This window comes from Lissotriton vulgaris, chromosome 6 (assembly GCF_964263255.1).
Source record: "Lissotriton vulgaris chromosome 6, aLisVul1.2, whole genome shotgun sequence".
Classification (NCBI taxonomy): domain Eukaryota; kingdom Metazoa; phylum Chordata; class Amphibia; order Caudata; family Salamandridae; genus Lissotriton; species Lissotriton vulgaris.
In genome coordinates, this window is record NC_141694.1 from 1,074,612,602 (window position 1) to 1,074,630,157 (window position 17,556).

The 17,556-nt window shown below is 45.7% G+C and overlaps 1 protein-coding gene across 1 annotated transcript in view; it reads right to left on the bottom strand.

Moving 5' to 3' along the window:
- The window catches only part of ARV1 (ARV1 fatty acid homeostasis modulator), a 162,518-nt gene that overhangs the window by 130,880 nt on the left and 14,082 nt on the right, over positions 1-17,556 (bottom strand). The window contains exon 2 of the mRNA XM_086927139.1: positions 9,557-9,676. Within this exon, the coding sequence (XP_086783265.1) occupies positions 9,557-9,676 (120 nt within the window). The remainder of the gene's footprint in view (positions 1-9,556; positions 9,677-17,556) is intronic.

Consider the following 17,556-nt stretch of genomic DNA (forward strand, 5'->3'; position numbering starts at 1 on the left):
ATGCAAATTAGTCTGTCCCTGGCCCAGTGTATCATGGGGACAGGGCAAACCAAACTACCAAGCCAATTCTATCACTGGGAAGGAAACAAGCTACCGGGGACTGGTTTCTGGCATTTCAGCCGTCTTCGGCCCGGCTTGCTTGAATCCTGATGGTGCAATGAGCAAGAGACTCACGTCTGAGTATACCCTTCCACGCTTATGGTGGACAAAATAATTAAACAACAGGGGGTGGTGATGGACAGAGTTTCTGAATTAAGCAGAATACTCTCACCCAGTCAAGAGATCAGGGCTTAATCCAACACCGTTTTTTAGCTCACTGCACCATCCCAGCTCAGAACCTGGCTATATGCAAATTAGTCTGTCCCTGGCCCAGTGTATCATGGGGACAGGGCAAACCAAACTACCAAGCCAATTCTTTCACTGGGAAGGAAACATGCTACCGGGGACCGGTTTCTGGAATTTCAGCCGTCTTCGGCCCGGCTTGCTTGAATCCTGATGCTGCAATGAGCAAGGGACTCACGTCTGAGTATACCCTTCCACGCTTATGGTGGACAAAATAATTAAACAACAGGGGGTGGTGATGGACAGAGTTTCTGAATTAAGCAGAATACTCTCACCCAGTCAAGAGATCAGGGCTTAATCCAACACCGTTTTTTAGCTCACTGCACCATCCCAGCTCAGAACCTGGCTATATGCAAATTAGTCTGTCCCTGGCCCAGTGTATCATGGGGACAGGGCAAACCAAACTACCAAGCCAATTCTTTCACTGGGAAGGAAACAAGCTACCGGGGACCGGTTTCTGGCATTTCAGCCGTCTTCGGCCCGGCTTGCTTGAATCCTGATGGTGCAATGAGCAAGGGACTCACATCTGAGTATACCGTTCCACGCTTATGGTGGACAAAATAATTAAACAACAGGGGGTGGTGATGGACAGAGTTTCTGAATTAAGCAGAATACTCTCACCCAGTCAAGAGATCAGGGCTTAATCCAACACCGTTTTTTAGCTCACTGCACCATCCCAGCTCAGAACCTGGCTATATGCAAATTAGTCTGTCCCTGGCCCAGTGTATCATGGGATTCAATAACAAGAGGAGCTTAGAGGGAGTATTACGGGTATTTATGGGAAGAAGGCCCTCCACTCATCAAATACAATCAAAGAAATTCCCAAAACCCAGGACTCAAGTTAGTAGTTATCTAGCAGGCATGAGACTGTGATCAGCTCAAATTCTCAAAAGTAAAATTTGGGAAAAAACACCCGATATTATTTCTATATTAAGGTGTTTGTTGTCTCTAATGCCTTAACGTCCTAAACCAGACTTTTTAGTCTGTAGTTATCACTGATTGTGGGGGGTTCGTAATTTTTCAACTCGGCGCAACCCAAAAAAATGTCAGCCCTATTTAGGACCATACACAGATCCACACATGTACCAAAATAATAAGTGAAAAAAATGTGTGGCGGAGAGGAAGGCACCTCACGGGCGAACACCCTCGGGGCAATCTGGTCAGATGTTTACCAGAGACTTGGCCCCTTTCTCATCATAGGCGGCCGTTCCTATTCCAGAATTTTGGTGAGTAAGTGAAAAGAAAAGAGAGAAAGTGCATATCAAGGAGATTTAGAGCGTGACTCCTTGAACAAACAAAACAGAGTGAAGGATAAAATCAACAACCACACCACTTAAACTACTTTTATTTATGAATCGGGTGTGTGAAGTTGAAATAAAAGGAGGGTAGCTTAAAATTGCATACCACTACCTGTGACCAACATGTTTCACTGCCCAAAAACCTTTATGGCAGATTCATCAGGGTCAATACTCTGTTACTGCACCCCCTTCCAACATCTTTTAAACAGGAAGCCTTATTCAGCTATGCTCCCTCGTACCAGCTGAACACAGGGTACTGCGCCGAACAGTCGGTTGTCACATCAACCAAACAAAAACGGAAACTGGGCGTTGTATCTGGTTCCTGGGATGATACAATTTTAAGCTACCCTCCTTTTATTTCAACTTCACACACCCGATTCATAAATAAAAGTAGTTTAAGTGGTGTGGTTGTTGATTTTATCCTTCACTCTGTTTTGTTTGTTCAAGGAGTCACGCTCTAAATCTCCTTGATATGCACTTTCTCTCTTTTCTTTTCACTTACTCACCAAAATTCTGGAATAGGAACGGCCGCCTATGATGAGAAAGGGGCCAAGTCTCTGGTAAACATCTGACCAGATTGCCCCGAGGGTGTTCGCACGTGAGGTGCCTTCCTCTCCGCCACACATTTTTTTCACTTATTATTTTGGTACATGTGTGGATCTGTGTATGGTCCTAAATAGGGCTGACATTTTTTTGGGTTGCGCCGAGTTGAAAAATTACGAACCCCCCACAATCAGTGATAACTACAGACTAAAAAGTCTGGTTTAGGACGTTAAGGCATTAGAGACAACAAACACCTTAATATAGAAATAATATCGGGTGTTTTTTCCCAAATTTTACTTTTGAGAATTTGAGCTGATCACAGTCGCATGCCTGCTAGATAACTACTAACTTGAGTCCTGGGTTTTGGGAATTTCTTTGCCAGTGTATCATGGGGACAGGGCAAACCAAACTACCAAGCCAATTCTTTCACTGGGAAGGAAACAAGCTACCGGGGACTGGTTTCTGGCATTTCAGCCGTCTTCGGCAATTAAACGATGGATTTAGGCCCAGATCCTTGTACTGGGGTGAATGTATGACATTGTGCTACATTCTGTCCATCAACTGTGTTTTTTGCAATTTTCACCCCGAGTGTGCTGGGGATGCTCAGACGTGAGTCCCAGGCACTCCACACCACTGGAGTCAAGCTATCCAGGCTGATGAAGGCTGATAGCCAGAAACCGGTCCTTGGATGCTTGATTCCGGTCTGGGAAAGACATGGCTTGGTAGTTCGGACTGGACTGTTCCCATGAGGCACAGGGTCAGAGGTGATTTGCATATAGACAGTGTCTAACCCAGGGTGGTGTGGAGTGCAAAAAAACGATGGATTTAGGCCCAGATCCTTGTACTGGGGTGAATGTATGACATTGTGCTACATTCTGTCCATCAACTGTGTTTTTTGCAATTTTCACCCGAGTGTGCTGGGGATGCTCAGACGTGAGTCCCAGGCTCTCCACAACACTGGAGTCAAGCTATCCCGGCTGATGAAGGCTGATAGCCAGAAACTGGTCCTTGGATGCTTGATTCCGGTCTGGGAAAGACATGGCTTGGTAGTTCGGACTGGACTGTTCCCATGAGGCACAGGGTCAGAGCTGATTTGCACATAGACAGTGTCTAACCCAGGGTGGTGTGGAGTGCAAAAAAACGATGGATTTAGGCCCAGATCCTTGTACTGGGGTGAATGTATGACATTGTGCTACATTCTGTCCATCAACTGTGTTTTTTGCAATTTTCACCCCGAGTGTGCTGGGGATGCTCAGTCGTGAGTCCAAGGCTCTCCACACCACTGGAGTCAAGCTATCCAGGCTGATGAAGGCTGACAGCCAGAAACCGGTCCTTGGATGCTTGATTCCGGTCTGGGAAAGACATGGCTTGGTAGTTCGGACTGGACTGTTCCCATGAGGCACAGGGTCAGAGCTGATTTGCATATAGACAGTGTCTAACCCAGGGTGGTGTGGAGTGCAAAAAAACGATGGATTTAGGCCCAGATCCTTGTACTGGGGTGAACGTAAGACATTGTGCTACATTCTGTCCATCAACTGTGTTTTTTGCAATTTTCACCCCGAGTGTGCTGGGGATGCTCAGACGTGAGTCCCAGGCTCTCCACACCACTGGAGTCAAGCTATCCAGGCTGATGAAGGCTGATAGCCAGAAACCGGTCCTTGGATGCTTGATTCCGGTCTGGGAAAGACATGGCTTGGTAGTTCGGACTGGACTGTTCCCATGAGGCACAGGGTCAGAGCTGATTTGCATATAGACAGTGTCTAACCCAGGGTGGTGTGGAGTGCAAAAAAACGATGGATTTAGGCCCAGATCCTTGTACTGGGGTGAATGTATGACATTGTGCTACATTCTGTCCATCAACTGTGTTTTTTGCAATTTTCACCCGAGTGTGCTGGGGATGCTCAGACGTGAGTCCCAGGCTCTCCACACCACTGGAGTCAAGCTATCCCGGCTGATGAAGGCTGATAGCCAGAAACCGGTCCTTGGATGCTTGATTCCGGTCTGGGAAAGACATGGCTTTGTAGTTCGGACTGGACTGTTCCCATGAGGCACAGGGTCAGAGCGGATTTGCATATAGACAGTGTCTAACCCAGGGTGGTGTGGAGTGCAAAAAAACGATGGATTTAGGCCCAGATCCTTGTACGGGGGTGAATGTATGACATTGTGCTACATTCTGTCCATCAACTGTGTTTTTTGCAATTTTCACCCCAAGTGTGCTGGGGATGCTCAGACGTGAGTCCCAGGCTCTCCACACCACTGGAGTCAAGCTATCCAGGCTGATGAAGGCTGATAGCCAGAAACCGGTCCTTGGATGCTTGATTCCGGTCTGGGAAAGACATGGCTCGGTAGTTCGGACTGGACTGTTCCCATGAGGCACAGGGTCAGAGCTGATTTGCATATAGACAGTGTCTAACCCAGGGTGGTGTGGAGTGCAAAAAAACGATGGATTTAGGCCCAGATCCTTGTACTGGGGTGAATGTATGACATTGTGCTACATTCTGTCCATCAACTGTGTTTTTTGCAATTTTCACCCCGAGTGTGCTGGGGATGCTCAGTCGTGAGTCCAAGGCTCTCCACACCACTGGAGTCAAGCTATCCAGGCTGATGAAGGCTGACAGCCAGAAACCGGTCCTTGGATGCTTGATTCCGGTCTGGGAAAGACATGGCTTGGTAGTTCGGACTGGACTGTTCCCATGAGGCACAGGGTCAGAGCTGATTTGCATATAGACAGTGTCTAACCCAGGGTGGTGTGGAGTGCAAAAAAACGATGGATTTAGGCCCAGATCCTTGTACTGGGGTGAATGTATGACATTGTGCTACATTCTGTCCATCAACTGTGTTTTTTGCAACTTTCACCCCGAGTGTGCTGGGGATGCTCAGACGTGAGTCCCAGGCTCTCCACACCACTGGAGTCAAGCTATCCAGGCTGATGAAGGCTGATAGCCAGAAACCGGTCCTTGGATGCTTGATTCCGGTCTGAGAAAGACATGGCTTGGTAGTTCGGACTGGACTGTTCCCATGAGGCACAGGGTCAGAGCTGATTTGCATATAGACAGTGTCTAACCCAGGGTGGTGTGGAGTGCAAAAAAACGATGGATTTAGGCCCAGATCCTTGTACTGGGGTGAATGTATGACATTGTGCTACATTCTGTCCATCAACTGTGTTTTTTGCAATTTTCACCCCGAGTGTGCTGGGGATGCTCAGACGTGAGTCCCAGGCTCTCCACACCACTGGAGTCAAGTTATCCAGGCTGATGAAGGCTGACAGCCAGAAACCGGTCCTTGGATGCTTGATTCCGGTCTGGGAAAGACATGGCTTGGTAGTTCGGACTGGACTGTTCCCATGAGGCACAGGGTCAGAGCTGATTTGCATATAGACAGTGTTTAACCCAGGGTGGTGTGGAGTGCAAATCAACGATGGATTTAGGCCCAGATCCTTGGACTGGGGTGAATGTATGACATTGTGCTACATTCTGTCCATCAACTGTGTTTTTTGCAATTTTCACCCCGAGTGTGCTGGGGATGCTCAGACGTGAGTCCCAGGCTCTCCACACCACTGGAGTCAAGCTATCCAGGCTGATGAAGGCTGATAGCCAGAAACCGGTCCTTGGATGCTTGATTCCGGTCTGGGAAAGACATGGCTTGGTAGTTCTGACTGGACTGTTCCCATGAGGCACAGGGTCAGAGCTGATTTGCATATAGACAGTGTCTAACACAGGGTGGTGTGGAGTGCAAAAAAACGATGGATTTAGGCCCAGATCCTTGTACTGGGGTGAATGTACGACATTGTGCTACATTCTGTCCATCAACTGTGTTTTTTGCAATTTTCACCCCGAGTGTGCTGGGGATGCTCAGACGTGAGTCCCAGGCTCTCCACACCACTGGAGTCAAGCTATCCAGGCTGATGAAGGCTGATAGCCAGAAACCGGTCCTTGGATGCTTGATTCCGGTCTGGGAAAGACATGGCTTGGTAGTTCGGACTGGACTGTTCCCATGAGGCACAGGGTCAGAGCTGATTTGCATATAGACAGTTTCTAACCCAGGGTGGTGTGGAGTGCAAAAAAACGATGGATTTAGGCCCAGATCCTTGTACTGGGGTGAATGTATGACATTGTGCTACATTCTGTCCATCAACTGTGTTTTTTGCAATTTTCACCCCGAGTGTGCTGGGAATGCTCAGACGTGAGTCCCAGGCTCTCCACACCACTGGAGTCAAGCTATCCAGGCTGATGAAGGCTGATAGCCAGAAACCGGTCCTTGGATGCTTGATTCCGGTCTGGAAAAGACATGGCTTGGTAGTTCGGACTGGACTGTTCCCATGAGGCACAGGGTCAGAGCTGATTTGCATATAGACAGTGTCTAACCCAGGGTGGTGTGGAGTGCAAAAAAACGATGGATTTAGGCCCAGATCCTTGTACTGGGGTGAATGTATGACATTGTGCTACATTCTGTCCATCAACTGTGTTTTTTGCAATTTTCACCCCGAGTGTGCTGGGGATGCTCAGACGTGAGTCCCAGGCTCTCCACACCACTTGAGTCAAGCTATCCAGGCTGATGAAGACTGATAGCCAGAAACCGGTCCTTGGATGCTTGATTCCGGTCTGGGAAAGACATGGCTTGGTAGTTCGGACTGGACTGTTCCCATGAGGCACAGGGTCAGAGCTGATTTGCATATAGACAGTGTCTAACCCAGGGTGGTGTGGAGTGCAAAAAAACGATGGATTTAGGCCCAGATCCTTGTACTGGGGTGAATGTATGACATTGTGCTACATTCTGTCCATCAACTGTGTTTTTTGCAATTTTCACCCCGAGTGTGCTGGGGATGCTCAGACGTGAGTCCCAGGCTCTCCACACCACTGGAGTCAAGCTATCCAGGCTGATGAAGGCTGATAGCCAGAAACCGGTCCTTGGATGCTTGATTCCGGTCTGGGAAAGACATGGCTTGGTAGTTCGGACTGGACTGTTCCCATGAGGCACAGGGTCAGAGCTGATTTGCATATAGACAGTGTCTAACCCAGGGTGGTGTGGAGTGCAAAAAAACGATGGATTTATGCCCAGATCCTTGTACTGGGGTGAATGTATGACATTGTGCTACATTCTGTCCATCAACTGTGTTTTTTGCAATGTCCTTCCGTAGAGACCAGGAAATCCTGCAAATGATTTTGCACAGCCAACCGGCTCTGTACCGCGATTTCAACCGCAGCCATAATGACACAGTGATAGTTAAGTACAATGCAATATGAAAAGGCACAACTGGGTAGTAATTCAACAGAAACCCGTTTAAAACTATCAAGCTTGAATAGACCTATGTAACTATAGGTAGGTTTTATCCGTCACTACTGTCAACCGGAAACAATAGTGAGGGGGTCGTAGACTGATATAAGCACTACTCAAGCGTCTTAAGCACAATAAGACCACACTTGTTGGCGGCGCCATGTTGCAAGGATCCTGCTCAAACACAGAACTGTGCACAGAGACCTAGGATGTCAGTGAATTGTGGTGTACCAGAAACTCTCCTCCGTACCTAGAAAAACCCCAACCAGCAAGCATCAGTGTCACATTAGCTCTTCGTCCTACAGCAAAGTAACCAATGATTAGACAACCTAGAACATGCAACTTAGGACCATCTCAGGAATGGTGGGAAGTGAGAACACTCTTTTGTTATACTCTCATACCAGTCCACAACAGGAGTAAATAAGAGACACGGTAAGGTTAAAATATTTATTTTAACGACGTGTTCTCATGTGCAGTATCTTAGACAACATAAGCAGACATATGATTAAAAATAATATGGTCAGCATGGTTACAATTCCATAAAATACAAAAGGAGAAATCATATTACAATGATGGTAAAAACAGGTCCTATAGCGCCTACTTTTAACACCCTCTCTATATAGAAACTATGTATTATAAACTTTAGAAGGTCTCTTAGGCTTGTGTGGGGGACCCCATTACCTTTCCGCTCAGTAAGTGTAAATTATATCTGGATCAGCATAGACTCTCTGCATCCCTTGAAACGGAAATCTTCCAAATGTCTGAAATCATTGCTAGTGTGTGATAATCAGGACGCCAGAATCTTACTTGGCTCACAGCTGCCAAAATGTTGTGTCTAGAAAACATTATCTCAACATGTCGAAAAACAACTAACATGTTTTGATAACCTTGACGGCTTTAGCACTCACTGTGCAGACTAGTGGCACAATGTAAGTCTAGAGATGTCGAAAACAAACCTTTTCTCGTGTGTAGACTTTCGCGAAGGCTAACTTACAAAAACAGCTATGCAGTATCGTGTGCAAAAGAAGCAAAAGGTAAAATGGCGTTTAAACTTCTAATAAGGTAAGCTAACATAACATGCACGCAGAGCAGGCCCTAGGCCATACTACAGCAAGACCTAATAAAATCACACTGCCAACACATAACACCGCCATAAGTGTGGCAGGGTATGCTCAGACGTGAGTCCTTTGCTCACTTTGCCACTGGATTCAAGCAAGCCGGGCTGAAGACGGCTGGAATGCCAGTAATCGGTCCTCGGAAGCTTGTTTCCGGTCCAGGGAAGACATGGCTTGGCAGTTCGGGCTGGACTGTTCCCATGAGGCACAGGGTCAGACTGATTTGCATATAGCCATGTCTGAACTGGGGTGGCAGAGTGGGCTAAAGAACGGTGATGGATTAATCCCAGATCTTTTGACTGGGTGTGAGTGTTTGATTGATTCAGGTGCTCTGTCCATCACCACTCCCTTTTGTATCGCTTTTGGCCGCCATAAGTGTGGCAGGGTATGCTCAGACGTGAGTCCCTTGCTCACTTTGCCACTGGATTCAAGCAAGCCGGGCTGAAGACGGCTGGAATGCCAGAAACCGGTCCTCGGAAGCTTGTTTCCGGTCCAGGGAATACATGGCTTGGCAGTTCGGGCTGGACTGTTCCCATGAGGCACAGGGTCAGACTGATTTGCATATAGCCATGTCTGAACTGGGGTGGCAGAGTGGGATAAAGAATGGTGATGGATTAAACCCAGATCTTTTGACTGGGTGTGAGTGTTTGATTGATTCAGATGCTCCGTCCATCACCACCCCCTTTTGTAACACATAACATCACAGCATTTGAAACCTGGCCACAAGATGGAGTTAACGACACAAAACAGGATTTCACTAGACAGACACCCTACCTGGTTTGATGGCAACAGGAAAAGCCCATCTTATGCATGAATGACTACGATGGAGGATCAATGGGTTAGTGTTCTGCAAATCCCACATTGACAGAAGGAAACGCAATTTAAATCAATTATAAGGCGCCAGCTTACAATTTCAACCACTGCTACATAATCATATTAACATAAGACATAACACACCAGAGAACCAATATAAGGTAGTCATACGTTTATCTTGGTGTTGAAAAGGATATGTCTGTAAGCCTGGGCCTTGCAAAGGATGGCATTAATTAAGATGATGACGGGGTCGTACTCTATGTACTTATCCACAGGCTTGTGGCAGGTTTTCTGAAAAGAGCAAATAGAAAGATATAAGTCAGGGCAAGCAACGTTCGAAAAACATCTAAAATTGTTAGTACAAATTGACCTGAGATTACAGGTGGCGTATCGAACTGCAGCAGCGTTGATCAGCTCGGGGCACACACATTGCCTGGGTGTCATCCAAATTCATCTAGAGGTTCCTTGAAAATGTATCACAACAAATGCTGGCACAGTAACAGTTTAGTCCAAGAGAATAAATAAATAAAACACACAACCTTCATAACAAAATTAAACAGTACAGTAGAGAACAGCAGTCTTTCTACATTTGTCTCCATTCCATTATCGATTCAGTGATGGAATTAGAAGGTAGTAGGCCGCAGCAACGAGACAAAAAGTGTCCTTCAACCATATTAATAAGACCAGCCCTTGTCACCTAACCTTCCTACCTGTGCATCTCCTGGCATGTCCCTCAATAAGACCAAGTGGAATACTGCATAAGAGAACCCTTTAGCTAGAGGCAGGCAGAGATGTTCTGTTTCCTATGAGCTTTGACCTGTGGCTATGGAGGTCATAAACAAGAGCTGATGCGTTGCCAGTAAAATCTCTAGAGAGGCAGAAGCAGTCTTCAAACTTACTTTGCTTATACATACCTAACTTATGTTATGATTTGGGGATTAGTTAGTGGGTTATGGGTGGCGCCTTCGGTCGTCCAACAGACTCATGTAACAATCTAACCAAGTGACCAGACTTCTTTTGCGGTGAGAACTCAAATCATTAAGTGGAGTGGTTTGTGTTGAACCAGAATGACCATCTGTAGGGCCACTACATACACCCTCATCAACTACAGAGCTAAAGTAGTGCAGCTGGCATTTCCCCAAGTCGCCTACAAAACTTTGACCTCTGCTTCATAGAGAGCGGTTTGTATGTGAAGGTTGCAGCCCGAGCACATGCGGAGTATTGGAGCAGCGTAACATGCAGCGGTGGTCAGCATAGCATGCGGCTGTGGTCGGCAAACATGGAAAACGTACAAATGGTGAGAAAATGGTAAGAGCTGAAAAAGATAGATAAACTAAAAGACACTCAGAGTTGGGGGAGAACGCTAGGATTCTAGGATGACAAAGCTTCATGTGGGCGGATCAGTGGTAATCAAACGAAGACCCGACTCCAAGCTAACTTATGGTAGCATTTATTGAGATAGTAAGTTCAGGATAAAAAGGTACAAAGAAAGCCCCACCAGGAGCAGCCTTCCTACTGCTCAGCCCATACTCCAACTTACAGCCTCACTCATCCAACATTCGACCCCATCACACGCACCAACATTCCACACTCACACTGGCTGAGCAGCAGGTACAACACTTCTCCCTTCCTCACAGTGAACAAAAAAACAATGCAATGGTCCAAGGAAAAAGCACAAATTGGTAAAATAACATTCACAGAAATCTGAAAAGGATCCATTGCGAAGACCTGGAGATGAGTAAGGGCTAACCATTTAGGATAAAAAGCAAGGAAAACATAGTATAATGGGCTTTGCAAGTTAACATCAAAATGCAGAAAAGCACAGGAGAAAGTGACAAATTGCATGAACGTTAACATACAGAAATACAATAATAAGAAATGACAAATGCCCATCCATGTACTCACTAAGATGAAAACTACAAACTGGACAAGGAAAACCAGTCTTTAAGCAGAAAGGCAACACCTACCCACATTCACTCCCTTTCCACACAAAACAGACAAATACCTTTCACCTTTCCACACAACACCAAACAAACTAACAAACTGCTACACCACACACAACCAACCAACCCCTTATGCCACAAACATACCAGCTGGCCAGGCTGAAAATGAACGTGAACACACAGAGAACCAAACCACAATGGTGCAGAAGAAAGCTTGCCACAGAACACAAACATCAGATGAGACCACCCCCCAAGTTGTAAAAGAGAAAGGAAAGGGAGGACAAGCACACATACAATCACCGACCCCAATGCCAAAGGTGAAACCTAATTCACCTACCAACCACACAAAGGTGGTACACACGAGTGACAAAACCAGTCAACTAAAAAACCATACCAACAGGGTGACTTACACACACCCAAAACCAGGGCTGAAACCTCAATCAACCACCCACCACACAAGAGTGGTAGACCCTAGTGACCTCTACCCAGTCAACTCAAACACAACACCCACCAGGGTGACAAACCTATGTCAACCCACAACCACAAAAAATAGTGGTAGGCCAGAGAGGCTCAGCACCTAAAAGCCTTCTCGTACACACACCCCTAACAGTGAGAGATAGGCAAACTCCCTCAACAAAGACAAGGGGATAACCCAGAGTGACTTCACATGTAAAAGTCAACTCACACACACACACATTCAGTGGAAGACTGAACTAAGTCTCCCACAACCACAACAAGGTGGTAACCCAGAGTGACTCAACAACAAAAGTAATCTCACAATGCCAACAGGGTGACTTACCAAATCAACCCATACCCACAAACGTTGTGGGAGACCATAGTGGCTAAACACCAAAAAGCCATCACACCACCAACCGAGAGGGATTAACCAACCCCCAAAAGCAAGCCAAAGTGATAACCCAGAGTGACTGAACATCACAGCTTCAACACAAACACCATACCAACAGTAGGTGATTCCTCCCACAACCACACAAGTGGCAACACTGAGACTTTAAGCCAAAAAGACAACCCACCCACAACACTTGTAATAATGAACAACCCTTTTGGCTGTGAATGACACCCCTTTCATGAAGTTAACAACATTTTTTTTTGGCGCTTTCCCGAAGTTTACATTACTTAGAGTGAAACATTTCCACCATGAGTTAAATGTATAGTCAACAGAAACAAAGATCTTCAATAAAGAATAAAGCAACAAACATCAAAGCCTCTTGAGAAAGGCCTGAACGCCAACTCTCCCCAAAAGTCAGCACAGGCAGTAATCCCATAAAAGTTACACAAAATCAGCAAATTAACGCAGAGACACTTGTCAACCTGAAAGTCGTGTCGCCGAATTGCTCACCTAAAAAAATATAAGGCTCAATGCATTTCCAAAAGATGAGGGACAACAACCGGCTACAGGGAACACAGACACAAAACGTCCCTGGCATAGGACACATAATAAATAGAAATTTGAAGACGAAGGTGGCACGCAGACTGACGGAGAGCCGGGTGGCTCCAGGCACGTCCATGTAGCACAGCGTGGTAACTGCAGAACACTCCGCGAGTCGAAGACAGGGCTCGCGCTAGAGACAACGGACAAGGAGAGGCCGTCGCGGGCAGGTGACAGTTGCTAACAAAATTGTAAAAGTTAGAAAGCATCAGGCACAGCGGTCGAAAGTTAAGACATAGTTACCTCAGAAGCACCAACACACTGCACAAATCCATGTAATACAGCCGATTGAAGGAAACGCATCGGCAGGTGGAAACTCCTCTTCGCAATTCCGCTAATGACACAAACTTCGGGGACTACTCACAGCTGTTGCTCCAATTAACACTGACAACACTCGAGGCCAAACGCAACTCCATAACCCACACTGCGAGCCACTCACTCGATGCTTCTCCTCAAGGCACGGACAAAGGGGCTCCTCTGTCCACCAAACAGGGACAGCGGGGAATTCTTTCACTAACTGCTCTGAGCACTTACCATTGGTAATTCCACATAGGGGCTCTGGGGGCTTGACGCTCCTCACGACAGGGACACCTCTTCAAGTGACAGCCCCCCAAATGCTCTTCCACACAAAGAAAGAGGGAAACTGCTTCTTTCTCAAAGTTGTTTGTGACGCAGACTAGAGGGAAACCTCATATTTGTTGCTCCTCTGGGGAAATCCTCTTGAGGGAGACACTCTCCCAAGGTAAATTGACACGGACACCTCTTCCAAGGCTTCAGCAGCCAGGAAGACGGAAAGTCCAGCAGGAACTGGCACGCCTGGGTTGGGGCCCACAGGACTGTGGTCACTGGTGGGGCTCAGGGCTGCCAGCTTGCTGTACACGCCAAACACAGATAAAAGAGGAGCTTCTTCAAGGTCAACTTCTTCTGTTTCTAGTTACTTTAAAGCTTCAAAGTCCAAATAAGTAGCACCCGCAGGTTGAAAAATCGATGTCAAAATGTTGTAAACAAACGAAGATCCGACTCCAGGGTAACTTAAGGTAGTATTTATTGAGATAGTAAGTTCAGGATAAAAGGTAAAAAGAGAGCCTCACCAGGAGCAGCCTTCCTGCTGCTCAGCCCATACTTCAACTGACAGCCTCACTCACTCAACATTCCACAGCATAATCATGCACCAACATTGCACACCACACTCACACTGGCTGAGCAGCAGGTACAACAGAATCCTAAATGCCTTAAGGGATAATGCCCAGGCGGAGTCCTAGTGTGAACAAGGGCAGCTATCCAGAAGTCAGAAGAGACTATGGAAGTGAATCATGAATATACCACAATAAGGAAACTAGCAGGGGTGAGATAAGCTTGGCAGTGGTAACCCAAGTTTCCTGATTTCCCCATAGTAAATGAGTTATGTCCGTTCAGAGTGCCACGGGGCAAGCAGGAGCTACTGGGTCCACCCATCGTAGTTGAGACCTTTTAATCTTGATGTCCAAGGGCCCAGCATACTGTGGGCTCTGAGTAACTATATCCAGATATTACACAGCAACGAACATAAGACTAAAACAACCCAGGACTATTGGTGTCGCGAATACTTTAGAGCAAAATCAGATCATAGAGTAAAACCGATGATTTTGCTAATAATTCGAATTGAACATTTCAATACTGAAAGTATTAGACTGATTTGAACAATCTTGGACTGTAAAAGCAGTAGTGTCTTTTGAGTGTCTCATTCACACATGGTCTCTCATTCACACCATTTTCCTCTGCAATTTCTCTCTATTGTCAACTTACCTTGGTTGTGGTGCACCATACTGTGCTGATGGCAGGCAGGCTGAGCCTGGTGTTTCCCAGGGAAGAAGCCTGTTCTTGGAGTTAACTTCTGATCTGGCCACAGCATTGTGTCCCAAGACTGCTGCACAGTAAGGTCAGTTCTGTCTCGCTATTAGCTGCTGGTGGTGTCGTCCTGCTGTCATCAGGAAGTGCTCTTTGTTTCCCTCTCAGCTTCAGGTCCTTCGACAGGGTGCTGGCTGGTCAGCCACTACTGCTGGGATGGGACAGCAAATTCCGACACAAGTGACCAGGGGCAGGTGGGAGTTGTTCCCTAGCTTCACTAGTAGTCATTCTTTAGACGTGGATGAACTAACAAATTAACTGAGTGAGCAGAGCTCTGGTTCTAAGAGACCATGCTCAAGTTGAGCCTTAAAAATATTTGGCAGGGAACATTATGAAACAAACATCATTTTAGAATATGATACAATCTCATACAAAAAAGTGTATTTTTTGTAGGTTTTGCTAGCAAACGCAGTGCATGCGCTGCTTCGCTAGCGAGACTCTATTGTTGCCGATTTGGTGCTGGAAGGGAGACAGAAGATGGCATGCGCAGACAGAGGATGTGCACTCCGTACGCGTGCACATCTTCTGTCCCCGGAGGCTGGCATCGCGCGCTTTCAGTTTCCCTCCCCCCGTTGGCGGTCTAGCTCGAGCTTTCATGGGATGCCATAATGTCTTGCCCTAATAGCCTCAATAGGAACCAGGAAAACACACAATCATTGCAATATTGAATTATTTGATTTGTTTATTGGTATATGGTATAACTTACTGGCGAAAGTGTATTCATTATAGTCAATTCTATTGTATTGTGCCAAAAATCTATCTGGGAACATACCCCACATTTTATGATCTTGGCTGGTTCCAGAAGCTATGCTGTTTTAATGTGTTTCATACTGAAAGAGTATGAATGAATGAGGTATGATTGGTATCCGTTTGAATGTGAACGCAATATTTTAGCGCCAGTGGAATGTCGGGAGGTTTGTGACGATTTACATATATTTGTTTTGACATTATTTGTAATACTTGTGTAGCAAAGTTGCAATTTATATAACGTTGGACATAAATACAGACTTATGTATGACAAAAAAATGACTCTGTGGAATCAAAATAGCAAAACGGTTAAACTATATATGAGTTTTTCTATAAGGTGGAGTTGGCAGTGTTTTTGATTGCTTTAGTAGTGTCTGCCTCCTGGCTGTGCCTCTCCTCTATCCGTTTCTTTCCAGGGGCCCTTTTATGTATAGTATACTGTCTACAGACACCCATAAATGTGATTCTTGTAAGTGGGGTTTGGGGGGGGGGGCAAGGATTGGCAGAATGTTGACATTATACATGTTTCTAGACCTGAAATGTGATTTACTTTAGAAGGGACTAAATATAAATCCTACATGTCCCTTGTACCAATTAGACATGTATCGACTCATCCAGCATATTCCTTCATCTGTTCGCCCGTGTGTAGGTACATTTGCTCCCTATGTGTATTTTACCTGCGGGCATGGTTGCAGTTGCTTATTTTCAGGGAGCATAGGTGACCTGTCTTTTGTCCTTTATCCCTCTCTACCTCTCTGTTCTTGTTAGTCTGTGTCCATGGTGAGAGAAATGGGCAACCCAAACTACCCTTGAGGGCTCGGGCAAAGTAAGAGGGATGGGTAAATGTGTCTTCAAGGGATTTATTCAATTGAATAATTAGTTTATTTTAAGATAACATTTGTGAGCAAGATAGAAGATATGCTTGCTAATTGATTTCTTTCAGCTCGTCAATTCTTTTAGGTAATTTTTTGTAAACGGGTACAACTCCGTTCAAGAGCGAACAATCATATGGAGTAAATCTCAAAAAGGTGTATACAGTCAAAAAACAGTGTATATATGAAAGTATTAAATTTTATATTAAAGTTTTTCAGGGTACTTATATACAATACATGCAATGAAAGAAGAAGGTAATTATTATGCACTTGAACACCTTCATTGGAACAATTGAGACACTTTTTCTTAAAATAAACCACAAATCAATATCAAAGAAAAAAGTGTATAAGTCGACGTTTCGGTCTCTAGTTTGCATTAGTGAGACCATCTTCAGGACTGTATAGTATTGAGGTTGTAGACCCCTAGAGACAATCAGACCAACTTGACTCAATTTCTTGAGTCAAACGGTTTTCTTTCTGAAGGTGTTCAAGTGCATAATAATTACCTTCTTGTTTCATTGCATGTATTGTATACAAGTACCCTGAAAAATTCTAATATAAAATGTAATACTTTCATATATTCACCCGTTTTTGTCTGTTCTATACACCTTTTGAGATTTACTCCATATGATTGTTCGCTCTTGAACGGAGTTGTACCCCGTTTACAAGAAATTACCTAAAAGAATTGACGAGCTGAAAGAAATCAATTAGCAAGCCTATCCTCCATCTTGCTCCCAAATGTTATCTTAAAATAAACTAATTATTCAATTGAATAAATCCCTTGAAGGCACAGTCTGTGTCCATGGCTGCTTATTAGTTAGATGTGTGCATTCACTGTACACAAACTACTGGCTATAGCCTTGTTTACTTTAGTCTTTGCACAGTGGCACAGATTTGACCTGTTGCGCCCGCGCTGTTCTTTTCCTGGCCACACGGCCCAGAGACGCTGAGGGGGCCACACCAGCTGGGAGAGAGTTTTCTTCTTCCTCCCAAAAGCGAGCCAGCTTGTGGCATGTCTTCTTCACCACTGCCTCCATGTCCGTGCCTGCTTCCATGCCTACACTGCTGCCACCAGGCTAATGTTGGTCGCTGTTAAACCGGGTTCAAACCCAGTGTCGTCGTTGCCTATCGCTTCTCAGGTGACGCTCCAGTCATTTTCGGATGGCAGCCGGACCACAATCCCAGCAACGCGATGAGGGTAGCAGTGATGACTCACTCTACAACAACAATCTATCCAATGATGATCACTGCTCAGCCTCTGCTTTCCTCCCTCTT